The 16,794-nt window shown below is 45.2% G+C and overlaps 3 protein-coding genes across 5 annotated transcripts; 2 read left to right on the top strand and 1 right to left on the bottom strand.

Annotated features, from left to right (window-relative positions):
• The first annotated feature begins 303 nt into the window (after positions 1 to 303).
• Positions 304 to 5,729, top strand: dhrs7ca (dehydrogenase/reductase (SDR family) member 7Ca). Of its 3 annotated transcripts, XM_062566080.1 has the most exons (8): positions 572 to 654; positions 3,067 to 3,149; positions 3,692 to 3,857; positions 3,964 to 4,076; positions 4,253 to 4,463; positions 4,534 to 4,626; positions 4,993 to 5,145; positions 5,220 to 5,729. In XM_062566080.1, exons 2-8 carry the CDS (start codon positions 3,114 to 3,116, stop codon positions 5,423 to 5,425), a joined length of 978 nt encoding a protein of 325 aa, XP_062422064.1. In that variant the 5' UTR covers positions 572 to 654; positions 3,067 to 3,113; the 3' UTR covers positions 5,426 to 5,729. The 3 variants fall into 3 exon arrangements, with proteins under 3 accessions (XP_037332750.2, XP_062422064.1, XP_037332751.2); XM_037476853.2 differs by lacking the exon at positions 3,067 to 3,149 and having other exon boundaries at positions 304 to 654; XM_037476854.2 differs by lacking the exons at positions 572 to 654; positions 3,067 to 3,149 and adding an exon at positions 684 to 702.
• Positions 5,730 to 6,040: 311 nt separating this feature from the next.
• Positions 6,041 to 7,455, top strand: LOC119221087 (protein NATD1-like). Its single transcript, XM_037477522.2, has 3 exons — positions 6,041 to 6,290; positions 6,804 to 6,913; positions 6,983 to 7,455. Exons 1-3 carry the CDS (start codon positions 6,137 to 6,139, stop codon positions 7,097 to 7,099), a joined length of 381 nt encoding a protein of 126 aa, XP_037333419.2. The 5' UTR covers positions 6,041 to 6,136; the 3' UTR covers positions 7,100 to 7,455.
• Positions 7,456 to 7,632: 177 nt separating this feature from the next.
• Positions 7,633 to 16,759, bottom strand: LOC119221085 (germ cell-specific gene 1-like protein). The gene is made up of 5 exons (XM_037477521.2): positions 13,703 to 16,759; positions 11,821 to 11,868; positions 11,133 to 11,285; positions 8,623 to 8,734; positions 7,633 to 8,533 (listed from the first exon to the last, which is right to left on the bottom strand). Exons 1-5 carry the CDS (start codon positions 14,004 to 14,006, stop codon positions 8,215 to 8,217), a joined length of 936 nt encoding a protein of 311 aa, XP_037333418.1. The 5' UTR covers positions 14,007 to 16,759; the 3' UTR covers positions 7,633 to 8,214.
• Between the last annotated feature and the right edge of the window lie 35 nt (positions 16,760 to 16,794).

Genomic DNA, 16,794 nt, shown 5'->3' with positions numbered 1-16,794 from the left:
TACATAAACCCTGTCAATGGATCGGTCTCTTGTTATGTCTTATTTTATTCTATTTATTTCGACTGTGTGAATCCCCTCTCCTAATTGTACACTTCATACATTTGTCATTTTGTTTGAAACCACCTTGCGTCGTTCTGCATTGTCATTCTGTCAGTTAGTTGAGAGCAAGGAAGTAACCTTAGTTAACTTGTTGGAGAGGAGGTAGAGTAATGGAGGATTTGAGGTTACCTAAAAAGCGGAGAAAACTATGTCTAAACCATGGTGACGCCCTTGTGTACGTCATCAAAAAAATAATACAATTAATGAATAAAATAGAGAGAAACAAGAGGAGATATTTTCCTCGTTCGCCTAATTTCTATACAAGAAGTGATATGTGTGCGGCTTAAAACAAAGCTCAAACTTATGAACTTCTAATCAGAAATGGACTGTATATGTAAATATATATGATGTCGCCTGAGAGAAGCCAATGGAAACACCTCTCCCACTCAGCAGCCCCCCTCCGTCATTCCAAACACATCATGAGCTGTGCAGCTATTAAAAGAGCAGGAATCAGAAGCGTTGCCCGTCCTGTCGGAGGAGCTCTGTGAATGAGCTGCTGAGGCTCCCCGGGAGGCGAGTGAGGAACCCACAACGCCTGCAGAGGCCTCAGAAGCAGTGAGTGCCTAATTCATTCCCCCCCCCCCCCCCTGCCGCTGGATCCAGGTCAGTTAGACGGGACCTTTTTAACCGGCTTTTTAAACTTTCATTCCACACAACGGCAGCTTGGATTGAAAGCAGGTGCCTGTGTCTTTTGGGGCTTTTTTTCTTTGCTGTTGAGCTTCTGATTGTGTGTTGACGAATGTCCTGACTTTGTGGTGGAATAACGCCGCTGCTGCTCTGTGCCATTGGGGTCTTCGGGAGAGGGACCGTTTCTATTTCTAGGGCGTGTTTATATTTAGACGGACAGCTGGTGCTTGCCATGTTAAACCTAGAACCAAAGGTTATCTTTAAACTCCCTGTTGGACACATCCATAACGTGTAAGTGGCCCTCAAAGGAAAAGTGGCCTTTTCAAGTGGTTTCCAACAGATTACACGTAGTGTGGAAGGAAGAATGTGTTGTGTGTTTGTTCCCTGTTGTCGCTGTTAAATAAGGAGAGAAGGCAGAGGAGGTCTGTGAGATGTATGTGAAACACCCGGGGAAGAGAGTGAAGTGGAAGAGCGTAGAATGCGAAAATGTTGATTTCCTGTTAGACACATAAGAGTCTTCAACCATTTAAAAATCAGCAAGTTTGATGCAGAAGGGGGAGGAATGTTGTATTGTTACATTGTCACTGAATATTTGTAAAATGAAGTCATTAGAAATTGCTTTTTGAGGGGGCACGGTGGTGTGGAAATATACATTTTAAAAAACATTCTGAATTTTAGCAAAATGAAGTCATAAGAAATTCTAACCATAGGCTGAAGGGGCACGGTGTTCACTCCATTCAGTGTGAGAAAATAATTATGTGTCTACTATGAGAAGTTTCAGTGTTGGCATTTTTTTTTTTTTTCAAAATATTTTGCAAAAAAAAGTTCAGGAAATTCATACTGTAGAATTCTGAGGGGGCGCCGTGGTACGAAAACATACATTTGAAAATGATTCTTGTATATAGAATATTTGAAAAATGACAACGAGTCGAAATGAAGAAGAAAACAAGCCTCTCTAGACTATATATTGTATTTAAATATCCAAATATACACTCACCGGCCACTTTATTAGGTACACCTGTCCAACTGCTCGTTAACACTTAATTTCTAAGCAGCCAATCACATGGCGGCAACTCAGTGCATTTAGGCATGTAGACATTGTCAAGACAATCTCCTGCAGTTCAAACCGAGCATCAGTATGGGGAAGAAAGGTGATTTGAGTGACTTTGAACGTGGCATGATTGTTGGTGCCAGAAGGGCTGGTCTGAGTATTTCAGAGACTGCTAATCTACTGGGATTTTCACGCACAACCATCTCTAGGGTTTACAGAGAATGGTCCGAAAAAGAAAAAACATCCAGTGAGCGGCAGTTCTGTGGGCGGAAATGCCTTGTTGATGCCAGAGGTCAGAGGAGAATGGCCAGACTGGTTCGAGCTGATAGAAGGGCAACAGTGACTCAAATAACCACCCGTTACAACCAAGGTGGGCATAAGAGCATCTCTGAACGCACAGTACGTCGAACTTTGAGGCAGATGGGCTACAGCAGCAGAAGACCACACCGGGTGCCACTCCTTTCAGCTAAGAACAGGAAACTGAGGCTACAATTTGCACAAGCTCATCGAAATTGGACAATAGAAGATTGGAAAAACGTTGCCTGGTCTAATGAGTCTCGATTTCTGCTGCGACATTCGGATGGTAGGGTCAGAATTTGGCGTCTACAACATGAAAGCATGGATCCATCCTGCCTTGTATCAACGGTTCAGGCTGGTGGTGGTGGTGTCATGGTGTGGGGAATATTTTCTTGGCACTCTTTGGGCCCCTTGGTACCAATTGAGCATCGTTGCAACGCCACAGCCTACCTGAGTATTGTTGCTGACCATGTCCATCCCTTTATGACCACAATGTACCCAACTTCTGATGGCTACTTTCAGCAGGATAATGCGCCATGTCATAAAGCTGGAATCATCTCAGACTGGTTTCTTGAACATGACAATGAGTTCGCTGTACTCAAATGGCCTCCACAATCACCAGATCTCAATCCAATAGAGCATCTTTGGGATGTGGTGGAACGGGAGATTCGCATCATGGATGTGCAGCCGACAAATCTGCGGCAACTGTGTGATGCCATCATGTCAATATGGACCAAACTCCCTGAGGAATGCTTCCAGCACCTTGTTGAATCTATGCCACGAAGAATTGAGGCAGTTCTGAAGGCAAAAGGGGGTCCAACCCGTTACTAGAATGGGGTACCTAATAAAGTGGCCGGTGAGTGTACATATGTAAGTTGTTGCACAGTCACATCTATCATATACCTATGATATGCTATTTATACATCTCGTTTTTTTCTGACCACCGACGTAAGAAGATGTTTAAAAAGATCTCTTCTCTGTTTTGATTTCAGAGTTGTAAGAATAGTTTTTAGATTTAAATACGGTTGTAGCAGGTGAGATGGATTCCAATGACACTCAGCAGAAGAACCTTTGGGTATGAATCTTCTTTTTGTGCATTCTCACTGGATCCTAAATGGACATCTCATCTCATCTGCATCATCAGAAAAATAATGTTCCATCTAAGAAGTATGTTCAAAGCATCAAACATACTTCAACAACAACAACAACAACAAAACGTATCAGCCAACATTGATACGCTTTTTCACTTTCCATCTTATCTATCAATCACATACAATGTTTCCCCAACTATTATAAGTGTGCAATACAAATAAAAAAAGTTACATATTTTGTGTGTTGTTATTTCTCCACACTGGCATGAATATGTGGTTAACATCTCCACCTTTTCCTCATTGTTTATGAATGTCCGCTAAGCTAAGCTAAGCTAAGCTAAGCTAGCCGTTTACTGATCATTGCATCTAACTCTCCACCACAAAGGGAATAAGCATCTGTGAATGTCAAACTCTTCCCTCCACACTCCCCTGCGAGTACTACTACTGTCTTTTGTTTCCTATCAAGGCTGCATATTTAATATAAAAATGCTTATAAAATGTTATTTTTGTAAAAACCTTCCTGCAGGAGATGGACCCCGGTTGGACCACCACTGTTCTGCTGGTGCCTTGTGTGATCCTGCTCACAGCGGGGTTCTTCTACCTCTACAGCTTCGTTAAGGGCCTTCTGTCCAAAACGTCAGTACGCAATAAAGTGGTGGTTCTAACCGACGCCTTATCCGGGCTGGGAAAAGGTAACAATGCTTTTTAAGGTACTGCCAGTTTTTTTACTGCTGGTTTTGACTGGCTGGACACAGATTCTGGTCCTCCATCTGATCTAACTTCATCTTCTCCGTGTAGAATGTGCAGGCGTGTTCCACAGAGGAGGAGCGCGGCTCATCCTCTGTGGGAAGAACTTGGAGAAGCTCGAAGAGCTCGGCGATGAATTGGCGAGCGCCTCGGACCCGACGGTGGTAAGAGACGCCGGCTCGGTGCTGAGACGCTACGTTACAGGTGGAACCTCTTAGGACCCCACAAGAAGGAGAACGCCATCACAAACAAAGTGTCTTTTATTGTGCTATTTCTATGAGACATGAAGCATCTTACAGATGATGCATAAATGTAACACTCATAATCGCCCGTTCCTCAGACGTTTCCCTCCAAACTGGTGCTGCTGGATTTCGGGGACATGGACAGCATGCCCGAGGTGACCTCCGAGATCCTGGAGTGCTACGGCTGCCTGGACGTCCTCATCTTCAACAGCGGCATGAAGGTCAAAGCTCCCGCCCTGAGCGTGTCTCTGGAGATGGACAAGCTGCTGATGGACAACAACTACTTCGGCCCGGCCACGCTGGCCAAAGGTAGACGGCGGAGACGCCCCCCCCCCGTGGTGTGACGACGTTAAAAAAATAAAAACATTTCATCTTTCAGGTCTGCTCCCCTCGATGATCTCCAGGAGAACCGGCCACCTGCTGCTGGTCAGCAGCATCCAGGGAAAGCTCTCCGTGCCTTTCCGCACCGCCTGTGAGTTTTATACCTGTGAAAAGAATTCTCCAGAGATACGAGAGCTTTGTCTTCGTTCGTGGTGACTAACTGACTTTTTATCCAGGGCCATCATCAGGTCGACATTTAGTGTGTTTAACCTCAGCTGTACTTTCTGTTTCCTGCTAGCTATTAGCATTAGCTAATTAGCATTAGCTAATGCTAATAGCTAGCAGGAACAACTAGCCTGGAGACGTGTCACATTTAAGTCCCGCCCACACAAGAGTGTTTTGTTGCACTATAAAACAACTTTCCTATAAAATAAATTATTATTACTATTATTATTATTAAGACCTAAACTAAACTACACGTATGTGGTGTGAATATACTTTTTGTTTTCACTTCCAGACGCCGCCTCTAAACACGCGGCCCAGGCCTTCTTCGACTGCCTGAGGGCCGAGGTGGAGGAGTACGGCATCTCCGTCAGCACCATCAACACCACCTTCATCGGTGGCTCGGCCTCCTCCCCGAACGCGGAGGCCTCCAGGTCCCTCTGGTCACGTGAGTACACTCTGAGGAGGAAGGTTCAGTTGGCATTCGCCTCGATTAAGGGCCGTGTTGTTTGGCCTTCGCAGGGCTGTACACAAAGAAACCTCTCGGCGTTTCTCCGGACGAGGCGGCCACTGAGATCGTGAGGACTCTGAGCAGCAGGAGGAAAGAGGTGGTGGTGGCTCCCTCGCTGCCGAAGGTGGCGCTCTACACCCGGGCCCTCTTTCCAGAACTGTTCTTTGCCGTCGTGGCTGCAGGAGTGAAGAGCGCTGCGGCCGCAGAGAACATGTAGAGCTGCTTGTGGACGGGAAGAGGCTGAAATCCATGAGGAGATGAAATAGATGTGTCCCATCTGTCATCTAAAATATAAGCTATTGTCCTGTTTGCAACATATTTAAAGATGTGAACTCCAACAGTTAAATTGAATGGCCAGTACGATTGTGAAGAAACCACCAGAATTCATCCAGAGGACAATTCACATGTGAACCTGTTCAACAGTCTTCTGTAGACTTTGCATGCAAACATCCATAAAACGTCTGACAATGGTCAGATAGTGTTGTATTTGTTGCTTCACAATAAAAAGGATGTATGTTTGAGGTCTGGTCATGTAAAAGTGTTCTTCATTTAATGCATTTTTGTTTAATTAATTTAAATGTTTTTCAATTTAATTTAGTTGAAGAGTACGCTTGCCTATAAACATATACAAACCTATAAATAGTTTAACATTAGTTTCTCATAATAACACCAAATTACAGAATATTAAATTCCTTATTTTGTTATAAATTGTGGGAAATATTATAGTTTAAAATATGAGCATCATTTCATATTCATATTGATATTTTAATGTAATTTAAAAATAACTAAAACCGTTTTGCTGCGGAGGTCAAAAACAGGTCACAGAGACGTTAATGATTGTCCTGCGAGTGAAGGCGCCTCCTGGTGGTCACTCAGTTCCACCGCTACTACCTGCTGTGGGACTCGTACGTGTCTTTTTCATCCACAAATGTCCTTTAAAGTATTTTCCAGACTCACAGTACGGACCCTGTGGCTGAGGCCTCCCCCCGCCGCCTTCCGTGCGTCGACCTCCGGCTGCAGTTTAGCGGTGAAACACGACCGACCGAACCGGCGCTTCACCGTCAGTCCGGGCAGCGAGGCCGGTAAGCAGAGGGGAGGCCGCGGTGGACGCGCCTCTACCCGGGGAGATCCTCTACGGGAGCCCGGGGTCCACTCGCGGCCTACTGAAAATACACACAAATCGTGAAGTTGTTCTGGGCAAACGCCGCTCCAACCACACGAATTAACTACTTAATGCGATTACTATTCACCGACATGTTCGGCGTACATATTAGAAGGCTTAAGTTACACATGTCGGTACATTTATAGTGATTTATATATATTTATGTCCGCGGTAGTTAGCCTCTTTTAAAAAAAGTTTTTTTCGGAGGGACTTTGGTGTTTTTCAAACTGTCAATCAATTGGTTATTAATACTTTTGGGGGCCATTTAACTTCCACTAAATATTACTCCCACCATCAATATAAAAAATGTTGACGTTACACCTGCTCCATCATTAGAAATAATCCAATGATTAATTGAAAGTGTTTAATTAGGTTGTTGTGGCCCCTGAGGAGCCTCCTTGATGTTCTCATGATCTTCCTCCTCTCTCCACAGACTGCGCTGTGCTGCTCTACAGGTTCACCGGGGACAAGGAGGTGGATCTAATGTCCACCTACGTGCCCGAGACATTCAGGGGCCACGGCGTCGCTGCTCTTCTGTCCCAGGTGAGCTCAACGCATTCACCAGTCGCCGTTGAAATGCTGTTCTTAATGTATGAAATGTTCCTTTCACAGGCTGCCATGGACTTCCTGATTGAAGAGGACCTCAAGGCTCATGTCTCCTGTTGGTATATAAAGAAATACATCGAAGACAACCCGCTACAACGTTACACACAACGCGTCATTGACTGAAGATTCATCGCTGCTGCGGAAATCAAAGGAATAAGTCGAGATGTCGGAGTTAAAGACACAATTTTAAAGAGACATTCTTTTTATTCATGGTAATGATGAGTGAAGTTCCGTAAGATCAGGGGTTTGAAGACTCCAAATGACCACTGTGGATTTCTCTTTTCCTCATAGAATATATTATATTTATTAATTCTTCTCATGTTTATCAATGAAGGTTTTGTTATTGATAATCTCTTCATACTTGAACAACTAAGATTCTTTGGTGACGATTAAAATGTACATTTAAACACCTGGTGGAATCATGATTAGATGATGTTGAGCAGCTGGAAGAACAAACGATTAAAGACATTCAACAGTAATCACGGTTTTATTGGAGTTTTGTTCGCCTCAGTTGAAAAGTATTCATCGCGTTTTGTTGTTGTGACGGGTAAACGACACGATGCAGACACACAGCCCCGTGCTGTAGACGCAGTCGTCCTCCTGGTGGCTCACAGGACTCCGTAGTTCGGTCCAGAGGACGTCCAACTCGCCCCCCCCCCCCCCCCCTTCCCTCCTCTTCTGTCGAGTCCATGTCCGTAGAAAAGTGATTTGAAAAGCAAAGCGCTCGACTCGGAGGAGATGTTCTTTTAATCCCTCCTCTGATGTGGTTTGGTTTCATGGGGACGGATTATGAGACGGCAGAAAAACGCCTCAGACGTCGTCCAACACGAGGGACAGACGGAGAGAAGACAGAGACGGGGAGTTGTTTGTCTCTCGAGTCTCTTTGGGGTCCTCTTTTGTGTCTAAATGGAGTCGTTGGATTGACTCCAGGTCTCCACGCCGCTGCTCTGCCGTCCCTTCAAAGCAAGGTCACGTCATTGTTGGCCTGTGTGTAGCTGAGGAGCGAAAAAAGGCCAAAAAAAGCAACAGATCTCTGAGGTGGAAACACCCCCCCCGCGAAGGACCTGCAGCTTTCCTCAGATTAGCGTGAAGACGTGGAAATTGCAGCCCGCTTATTCCTCCCGAAAGTCATATCACACGGGAAGATTTGATGAAACACGTGTCGAGTCCGGCGAGCGAATAAGTCTCCCGGCATTAGGAGGAAATCCCAATCTGGCTGCAGGGAATCCGGTCCGGCCTCAGCAGTACACCCCCCTCCCTTGGTGTGGTTCCGGGCCCCCCCCCACCATCTCCACCACGTAGGGGGCCCCCGTGGAGGGCTTGTGGCCGTTGAGCGGCGGCGGCGGCGGCCGGGCCTCGGCGCCGTCGGCGGGGACGGCGGTGAGGCACATGTCCCACATCTGGTCGGGGAGGTCCTTCTCCATCATCTTCTGCTTGATCAGCAGGCTCTTGGCGATGTTCCGCCGCTTGTACTTGAACTCCACGATGGTCTTGGTGTACCTGTTGAGCGCCGTCACCGCCGAGCCCATGCAGGTCCCGAAGGAGCTCCACGCCAAGCTGAGGGAAAGAAAAACAACGACTTTAGCAGATGGTCGCCATCTACTGTGGAATAAATGTGTATTTCTGAGGATATAGATTTCCCTCACGCATAAGACCAGCTGTAGTCCCAGGTCTTGGGTCTCCAGTCTTCTGGTCCCATAGCGACGGCCAGCTGGAATATGGTGGTGAACATCATGTGGGCCACCATCCCACAAAGGCCTGAGGACAAGAGACAATCGGAGGGGGACGTATAGGAATCGTTTTTCGCCATCAACCAACATCACAGGATGAGGAGGACGAATTACAGATTTTCTTTGCAGCAGAATAAGTTTTTGTGTTTGTGTCACATTTGTATAGAGTGCTGATTATTTAAATCATTGTCCCTAGAAGTCCAATAGCCAGTGTCGGCAGCAACCTGTCAATCAGCGTTAGGCCCCGCCCTAAAGCATCCCCCCCTTTATGGTCTGTTTGACTCTAATTCACTAATTGAACATCATGCTGTATTGAGGTCATTTCCTCATAGACGTCTATGGGAGCAGAGGAGTCGCCCCCTGCTGGTCACTACACAGAAGTAGAGTCATTTCCTCATAGACGTCTATGGGAGCAGAGGAGTCGCCCCCTGCTGGTCACTACACAGAAGTAGAGTCATTTCCTCATAGACGTCTATGGGAGCAGAGGAGTCGCCCCCTGCTGGTCACTACACAGAAGTAGAGTCATTTCGTCATAGACGTCTATGGGAGCAGAGGAGTCGCCCCCTGCTGGTCACTACACAGAAGTAGAGTCATTTCCTCATAGACGTCTATGGGACCCAAGGAGTCGCCCCCTGCTGGTCACTACACAGAAGTAGAGTCATTTCCTCATAGACGTCTATGGGAGCAGAGGAGTCGCCCCCTGCTGGTCACTACACAGAAGTAGAGTCATTTCCTCATAGACGTCTATGGGAGCAGAGGAGTCGCCCCCTGCTGGTCACTACACAGAAGTAGAGTCATTTCCTCATAGACGTCTATGGGAGCAGAGGAGTCGCCCCCTGCTGGTCACTACACAGAAGTAGAGTCATTTCCTCATAGACGTAGTAACTATTTTACCTTTTGTTGAAGACAACAGTTGATTTAACGTCACTAAATGATGGCTTTCATGCGTTGTTCTGTAAATACATTTGAACTGCTCCGGGTCCTCTCTCCTCCAGCCTCTTGCCTCTCCACAGCTGCTTTTCTTGGGATTAACTCATAACAACGGAGGGGGATGGGAGTCGAGAGGGTGGAGGAGGGAGGGTTGGGGGGGTGGGGGGGGGGCGGAGGGATACAGGGAGATCCTCTGGGCAGGTCTTGGCACCGGCCCAAAACCGCTGCCTCCGGCTCCAATCCGATTAGTCCACAAAGCAGCAAATCCTCGGAGTAGTGAGGAGGCAGGACGCCGCTGCAGAGCGACCCGCTGCCCCGTCTCACTTACAGTCGTGTTCTCCTCTCATACGGACCCACCGGTTCCCCTCTGCCATGTTTAGCATCAATGTGCGGTCCAAAGATGTCTAGTGAATGGTTTTTAACCCGCTGTCATGTGGGAGATGCAGGTTTTATTCAGCTATGCGGCTTCTATCTGTCCCCCCATATATACACACATGTATATGTAGATATACAGTATATGTGTTTCTTATTAACATAAAGATATTTTTATGAATATTATATAAATATTGTCAACTATTAAATTCATCTTCCACCACTCAATGATTTACTGGTATTATTTATTTTGTAAAAATGTAAAATTCTGTGTTTCCATTGAAATTTCCTGAAATTTAATAAACAAAACAAAAAATCAATGAATTGTGAGAATGATCAACAATGTAAATAATCAAACCTGTGACTTGATAAACATTTCACCTACTAGTGCAGCGGATTAAAAACCAGGACACGTGTATGGTTCCCTTTACAGGGAGCCCATGCATTAATCCAGATTAATGGCATGAATCTATGAATATTATGTCATCTTGTGACCTGCCGACCCCGCTGTGATTGGTTCCCCTCTGTGATTGGTTCCCCTGTGATTGGTTCACCTCTGTGATTGGTTCAGAGCGGCTGGATTTAATTTGGTGTTTCCAGTGAATACTGTTAAAGAGATTAACGTAAGGAGGCTACAGTGCACAATATATACATATAACATTTGAACAAAATCAACTTTTGATTTTGAGAATCCTCTTTGCAGTGAAAAATTAATAATTAACATTTCCTGTGACTCCATCACAATAAAATTCTATCATGTTGCAATTAGAGTCCGTCCCAGTGGCAGACTCCCCTTCCAACTATGCAATATGTACAACATAAAGAGGTAATTACACAATGTAAAACCGTTGATCAATTATTCCTCAACATGTACCCTTTTCAGGGCAAAACTCTGCCTCTGATTGGTTAATTTTCTCTCTCCTTAGTACCTAAACAAAGAGTGATGTCCAATCAGAGGGAGAGTTACGCGGGTCGAGCTTTCACAACCCTGAACATTCGGAGGATGGAGGCTCTTTGATCGACTCCTACAGGACCAGAGGAGCCGTCACTGCAGACCCACACCGATTTCAGGGAAGGCTTTCGCATGGGCTCCACCCGGCGGAAGCAGAGGCGATGGAGGTTACCTGAGAGGGCGGTGCACACGGCGGCGAAGGCACTGATCTTCAGCTTGTTCATGACGCTGAAGCAGGGACACTGCTCCAGCATCATCAGGGCCCCGCCCGTGAAGAGCAGGGCGAGGTAAAGACTCTCGGCCACGATACACAACCACAAAACCCCTGTGAACACACAACAAGGGGGGAAGAGTCACAATCGAGTTGTGTTGTCCTGGTAATACGCGGATGAATAATCCCACAGGGGTCACGTGTGTGTGCAACAGGTCTGCTCCTTTTTAGGTCTGCAGATGTGAATCTGGTGGTTTAAGACCACACGGATTACTGAAAGCGGGACAGCCGCGGTTATTCATTCATAAATAAAAGGTGAGATCTCACAGTACAAGCAAAAGTCTTCTCTCAGGTTTATGAGATTGTTTGCTATGTGAAACATTTGCTCTGTCACATTTAGGTCTTTAGACTACATTTAGATTACTGCTTACAGTAAAACACTTATTCATCCATTTCATTTATACAGTATTATATTGTATTGTAGGATGTTATAATACAAATTATACATAAAAAAATATATAAGACAAGACAGAACACAACATTTCACATATGTACATGTACAAAATATTGTCAATAATAATGCAATCCTTTTGCTCTAAAATACACACTAAAAGTCATTGTTAAAAACATCCAACTTTGAGCGTTTTACCTCTTTCGTGTTCTGGTGCGATATCGAAGAAGTCTCGACAGTCAAAACCTGTGATCGAAAGAATAAAATGTATGTAGTTAGTTAACATTTTAAGATGCAACAAGGAAGCGATTCTGGAAGAATAAAATAAAGATTTGCGGATCAAACTAAGACTTTTCCTATAAATAATAGTAACCGTGATCCGTGGTGTTGTCAGAAAATGTTAAAACATAAATTTGTAAATCAAGTGAACCTGATCGAAGAAAGGCATGAATCTTTTCTCTCTCAAGTTGACTTATTTTTCTAGATTCTTTAGATTTTTTCTCTTTTTAGTGGCCTTTGTTGTTGTAACAAGTTCTGCTTTTCAGGGCAAATCAAGTGTGAAAACGTAATGTATTCTGCATCATTTCAATAACTTCAGACCCCAGCAGGAGATGTCAGTTGATTAATCCATCAAATTTTGGTCTTAATTTTCCTCTTTTTACATTCCTGAAAAACTGATAACGGACATTTACTGTTTTTTTTTTGTGGTGGAAATCGGGCAGATTAAACAATTTGTCTCTAAATTGCACGCAATTCCTGAAATCTACTGCATACCGAGTCTTATTATTAGAGCTTATGAAAACAGATGGGACGGCTTGCATGCAACGCTGAGAGAGAAATGGATTTAATCCGGTGGCGACTCACAGGAGCTCTGCGGGGAGTGTTGAGCTAACAGAATCTTACCGAGGCTCAGTGTGCACACGGCTGCATTTACATTTCTGCATTCTGATGTCAACCAACGCGAGGCACCAAGGACACGTTCCCTCGTGTTTTTTAATGCTTTTTATTCACTGTACCGTTGAATGAATTGCTTTGAAGCATATCAGCGGTTTTGAACCAATCAGGATGAAGCAAACATTTGATTCTAGTTTTTTTTATGGTCAATCTCTAAAATAAACAATAACATGTGATGCCTTTCAATACAGGTCTGCAGCTTCTTCGGTTATTCATATTTAAAACCATCAAAAACAAATCTATCTTCCTGGAACGCACTCAACCATTTCACCGCCATGAAAAAAAGTTCTCAAAGCAACTTTCTGATTTGAGGAAATAATCTCCAGTAAAATGTCCAGAGAGTAAACTTCACATGCACAACCTGCAGCGTCATGAACCTGCTTGTTCATTCAGTAACATGGACATCAAGCTGAAGAGCGCATTTACTCAAGAGCTGCACGTACAGGCGCTTTTACTGCACTTATTTCCATTGAATGCTTCTTTTCACAACGTCTCAGAGGCAAATGTTACAGTTGCAGCCTGGTGTATTCCTGCAGATTGCTCCACTTGTACATGGTGGATGGATTAGTGATGTCAACGGATAAACAAGGATGTGTAATTATGGATGAGTCTACCCAGCGGCATTTAAAGAAGATCCTAGTTTGCTCCACCTTCACCTGCTACAACATGATCCATTCATGGTTCTCACCTGGTGCAACATCTCAGAGCATCCAGTCAGCTGGTTCATCCTGGTGAACCTCGGATGACTTCATGCATTCATTCGCAACCATCGACGCGTCCTTACCTCGTGCATGCACGGCATCCTTTGCTTTTTCTCCAAACAGCTGTGAGTCTGATCCGTTATTTTTGTTGATTTAACAGTGTGAAATATTGCTTCACCGTTAAAATACAAAGGTATTTTTCATGTGGACTGTAAGTAATGGAAAATATGAATAATAACCATTTTAAAATGCTCTACAGACTACAGATTCAGCCGAGATGAAGGCGTGAAGGCCTTTTCATGGTCTGTAAATAAAGGGAATAAAGCATATTGGACGACGTGGTCCACTCCGCCACCGCCCCCATTAACCTGTAGGTCAACCACAGAGCCCTCCGTCACCACTTCCTGCTTTTCCTCCGGACTCACCGTTCATGTCGGCGGCCTGCTCGCAGGAGAAGAATATCCCCGTGTGGAACTTCCTCAGGAGGAACTTCTCCTCGCCGCTCTCAAAGATGTACTGCACCAGGCGGGTGTCGTTGATGTTGGAGCTGTTGAAGCGGATGCAGAACCACTGCTTCGCCTTCACCACCGGCCCGGTGCAGAAGGGCTTGGGCACCTTGCGGGTGCCCTCGCACCAGTAGCTGGTGGTCACGGCCGACAAGGCGAAGGCGAACGCCACGAAGTTGAGGGTGAGCGCCAGAGATGCCCGCCGGCCGCGCTCTAGCCTCATGGTCGAGGCCAGGGCCCGAGGAGACGAAATGAAAAGGCAACTAATCCCGGCTTTTGATTTGTAGCCGCCGTGTTTCGCCTCCCAGCAGATGTGTCAAATCTTCGTAATCTGGTCGTGGCTCCTTGGGTGAGAATCCGGCGCGTGCCTCCTCTGACGATGCGCCACCTCCTCGGTTTGAGGATTGGTTCTCTCCACTGCCGCAGGAACAAGAGAGACCCATGGCAGTCTCCATTTGAACTCTTTCGGTCCTCGCCGCTCGCCCAGCCCACGTCCTCGCTCCTCCCCTTCTACAAATCTTTTCCGGAGATATTATCCATTACAAATGGCAAATTATGTTCCAGATTTCCTTTGAGCGGAGTCATGAAAAAAAAAAAAAAAAAATTAAAAAAGAAGATTACTATGAGCTTAGATCATAATCCAGGACGAGTTTACATTTCCCTGATTTTTTTTTTCACTGCCTTCGATGTCGAAGCGCATTTCAAAGACTTGAGATCAGGTTTCCCAGCCGGTGAGTCGTGACATAATGTGTACAGTCCCACACAAAAATACACCCACAATGTGTGTGCGCATGCAGGACAAATCTGCTCATGTTGAAAAAAAAGCCTGCTCCTGTGGGTTATTGCCGCGTGAATAAAGAAAAAATACTTCCAGAATGTATGTGAAGGATGACCAGATGTTAGACAGACAAACATCTGCCGTCTTCGCTATGATTCATTTAGATTTTTTTTCAAACTGTCACCTTTGGTCTGAGCCTCAGACGGACATAAGAAGTGGACAAAACCATCGTTACTGAGGTTCCGAGGCCTCGAGGTTCCTGAATTACCATGTTTGTCCTGCCAATCAGCATGTGGCCCCGCCCTAAGACATCCCCTACTTTGTTCTCTATTTGACACTAAATGGTCCAGGATTCACTAAATGAACATCATGCTGCATTGAAGAAGACTTGAAACTAGAGATTGAGACCATAAACTCATGTTTACAATGTTTACTGAGGGAATAAATCAAGAGAGAAGTAGAGTAATTTCCTCATAGACGTCTATGGGAGCAGAGGAGTCGCCCCCTGCTGGTCACTACACAGAAGTAGAGTCATTTCCTCATAGACGTCTATGGGAACAGAGGAGTCGCCCCCTGCTGGTCACTACACAGAAGTAGAGTCATTTCCTCATAGACGTCTACGGGAGCAGAGGAGTCGCCCCCTGCTGGTCACTACACAGAAGTAGAGTCATTTCCTCATAGACGTCTATGGGAGCAGAGGAGTCGCCCCCTGCTGGTCACTACACAGAAGTAGAGTCATTTCCTCATAGACGTCTACGGGAGCAGAGGAGTCGCCCCCTGCTGGTCACTACACAGAAGTAGAGTCATTTCCTCATAGACGTCTATGGGAGCAGAGGAGTCGCCCCCTGCTGGTCACTACACAGAAGTAGAGTCATTTCCTCATAGACTCGGCTTTAGCAGCAGTAACCAAACAGAGCAACAGCGCTGCACACCGTCCTCGCAAAACGAGTCGATATTAAGAAACAACGAGCTTATCGTCAGGAGCGAGGGAACAACATACATTGTTGGTCATTACTTTATTCTGATGACTTGCACTGATTTGAGTCAGTCAGTGTTGCTTCTAACGATGTAAATGTGTCCTTTAGTAAGCACGGATCGCTTTTCCATGGCGTGTGATTTATGCCTTGGCCATTAACCGGTCGATCGCAATCGATCTATCAGGCCCCTCTGATTCACACACTTGTCACAGTGTAGAAAAACCCAAATGCCACAAAATGACATCAACAGGGCCTGCATTTTAAAAGGTAATGTATCTAGAGTCTTTCTCCTTGTCGAGGGGTTTTCGTTGCAGTCAACCAAGTTGTAGAAAATAAATGTTAAATATTTTTTGTGTACATAGCTATTACTCGGAAAGAGTTTTTAAAAAGTGTGTGGACATACCAAAAAGCTTTTAGACTCTCAGCGCTCTACACAAGAAAAGTATCCACAAATGCTGATTAATTCGAAGGTAAATTCCGCCTCAAACTTGGGAGCAGCCCAACATCTCACTGAGTAATTCCCCCGAACACAAAGAGATTATCCTGAACATTAGTCTTCCATGTAATAAAAATGTAAACACAGAAAGAATAAGTCCAGTATTACAATTGATGAAGTAGTAAGCCTGTTGTTTGGCGAGTGTTTCCCTGACTTATCCCTTTCTTACATAATAAATACCTGCCAGGGAGGGAACTGATTCTGAGAAAAGCAGAGTTCCCGATCAACAGATGTAAGCCTTTTCCCACGATACTCTTCTGTGCGTTTTAATAACAGAATAACAAAACCAAAATGTTATTTGATTGTGCAAACGAACATGATGATATCTGAAAGACCAAAGAGTGATTCGGGGTTTTCAAAGCACGATATTTCAGATAGACGGTGCCAACGTAGACAGAAAAACTACATTCTGGACAATATAATCTTTTTTTCCTGATAATTGCAATGCAGCACATCCAAAAGGATGCGCAGTGGAGGTGTGGCAGCTGAGTAGCATGCAAGTGGATTATCGGCACTCCAATTCCCCTCATCCCAGTTTGCTAATTGCCTTCGCTCGCTGCTGTTTCGGCACCACTGCAGCAGATGGTCTCGTAATCTGGCCTGAGACTATTACACTGGGGACAAAGATAATCTGATCCCATTTATTATTGTGGAGGAGCAGCCCACTACCAGAAGGGATTCACCCGCAGCCCCCAAGCCTGGTTTGAATCCCTCCTTGCTCTGTTTCTGCTATCCGACTTCACGGGGAAAACCTGATTCA

This window comes from Pungitius pungitius, chromosome 12 (genome assembly GCF_949316345.1).
Source record: "Pungitius pungitius chromosome 12, fPunPun2.1, whole genome shotgun sequence".
In the NCBI taxonomy this organism is placed as follows: Eukaryota; Metazoa; Chordata; class Actinopteri; order Perciformes; family Gasterosteidae; genus Pungitius; species Pungitius pungitius.
Note: the sequence above shows the minus strand (reverse complement) of the source record. Positions and strands in the feature narration are given on the sequence as shown.

Excerpts from the sequence above, each read along its gene's own strand:
- dhrs7ca (XM_062566080.1), top strand. The coding sequence starts at position 3,114 with ATGGATTCCAATGACACTCAGCAGAAGAACCTTTGG. Across the intron at positions 3,150-3,691 it reads CTCAGCAGAAGAACCTTTGG|GAGATGGACCCCGGTTGGAC; the intron begins GTATGAATCTTC and ends ACCTTCCTGCAG. Across the intron at positions 4,627-4,992 it reads CGTGCCTTTCCGCACCGCCT|ACGCCGCCTCTAAACACGCG; the intron begins GTGAGTTTTATA and ends TTTCACTTCCAG.
- LOC119221087 (XM_037477522.2), top strand. The coding sequence starts at position 6,137 with ATGTCCTTTAAAGTATTTTCCAGACTCACAGTACGGACCCTGTGGCTG. Across the intron at positions 6,291-6,803 it reads CAGTCCGGGCAGCGAGGCCG|ACTGCGCTGTGCTGCTCTAC; the intron begins GTAAGCAGAGGG and ends CTCTCTCCACAG. Across the intron at positions 6,914-6,982 it reads TCGCTGCTCTTCTGTCCCAG|GCTGCCATGGACTTCCTGAT; the intron begins GTGAGCTCAACG and ends TTCCTTTCACAG.
- LOC119221085 (XM_037477521.2), bottom strand. The coding sequence starts at position 14,006 with ATGAGGCTAGAGCGCGGCCGGCGGGCATCTCTGGCGCTCACCCTCAAC. Across the intron at positions 11,286-11,820 it reads CGCACCAGAACACGAAAGAG|GGGTTTTGTGGTTGTGTATC; the intron begins GTAAAACGCTCA and ends GTGTGTTCACAG. Across the intron at positions 8,534-8,622 it reads GACTACAGCTGGTCTTATGC|CTTGGCGTGGAGCTCCTTCG; the intron begins GTGAGGGAAATC and ends TCTTTCCCTCAG.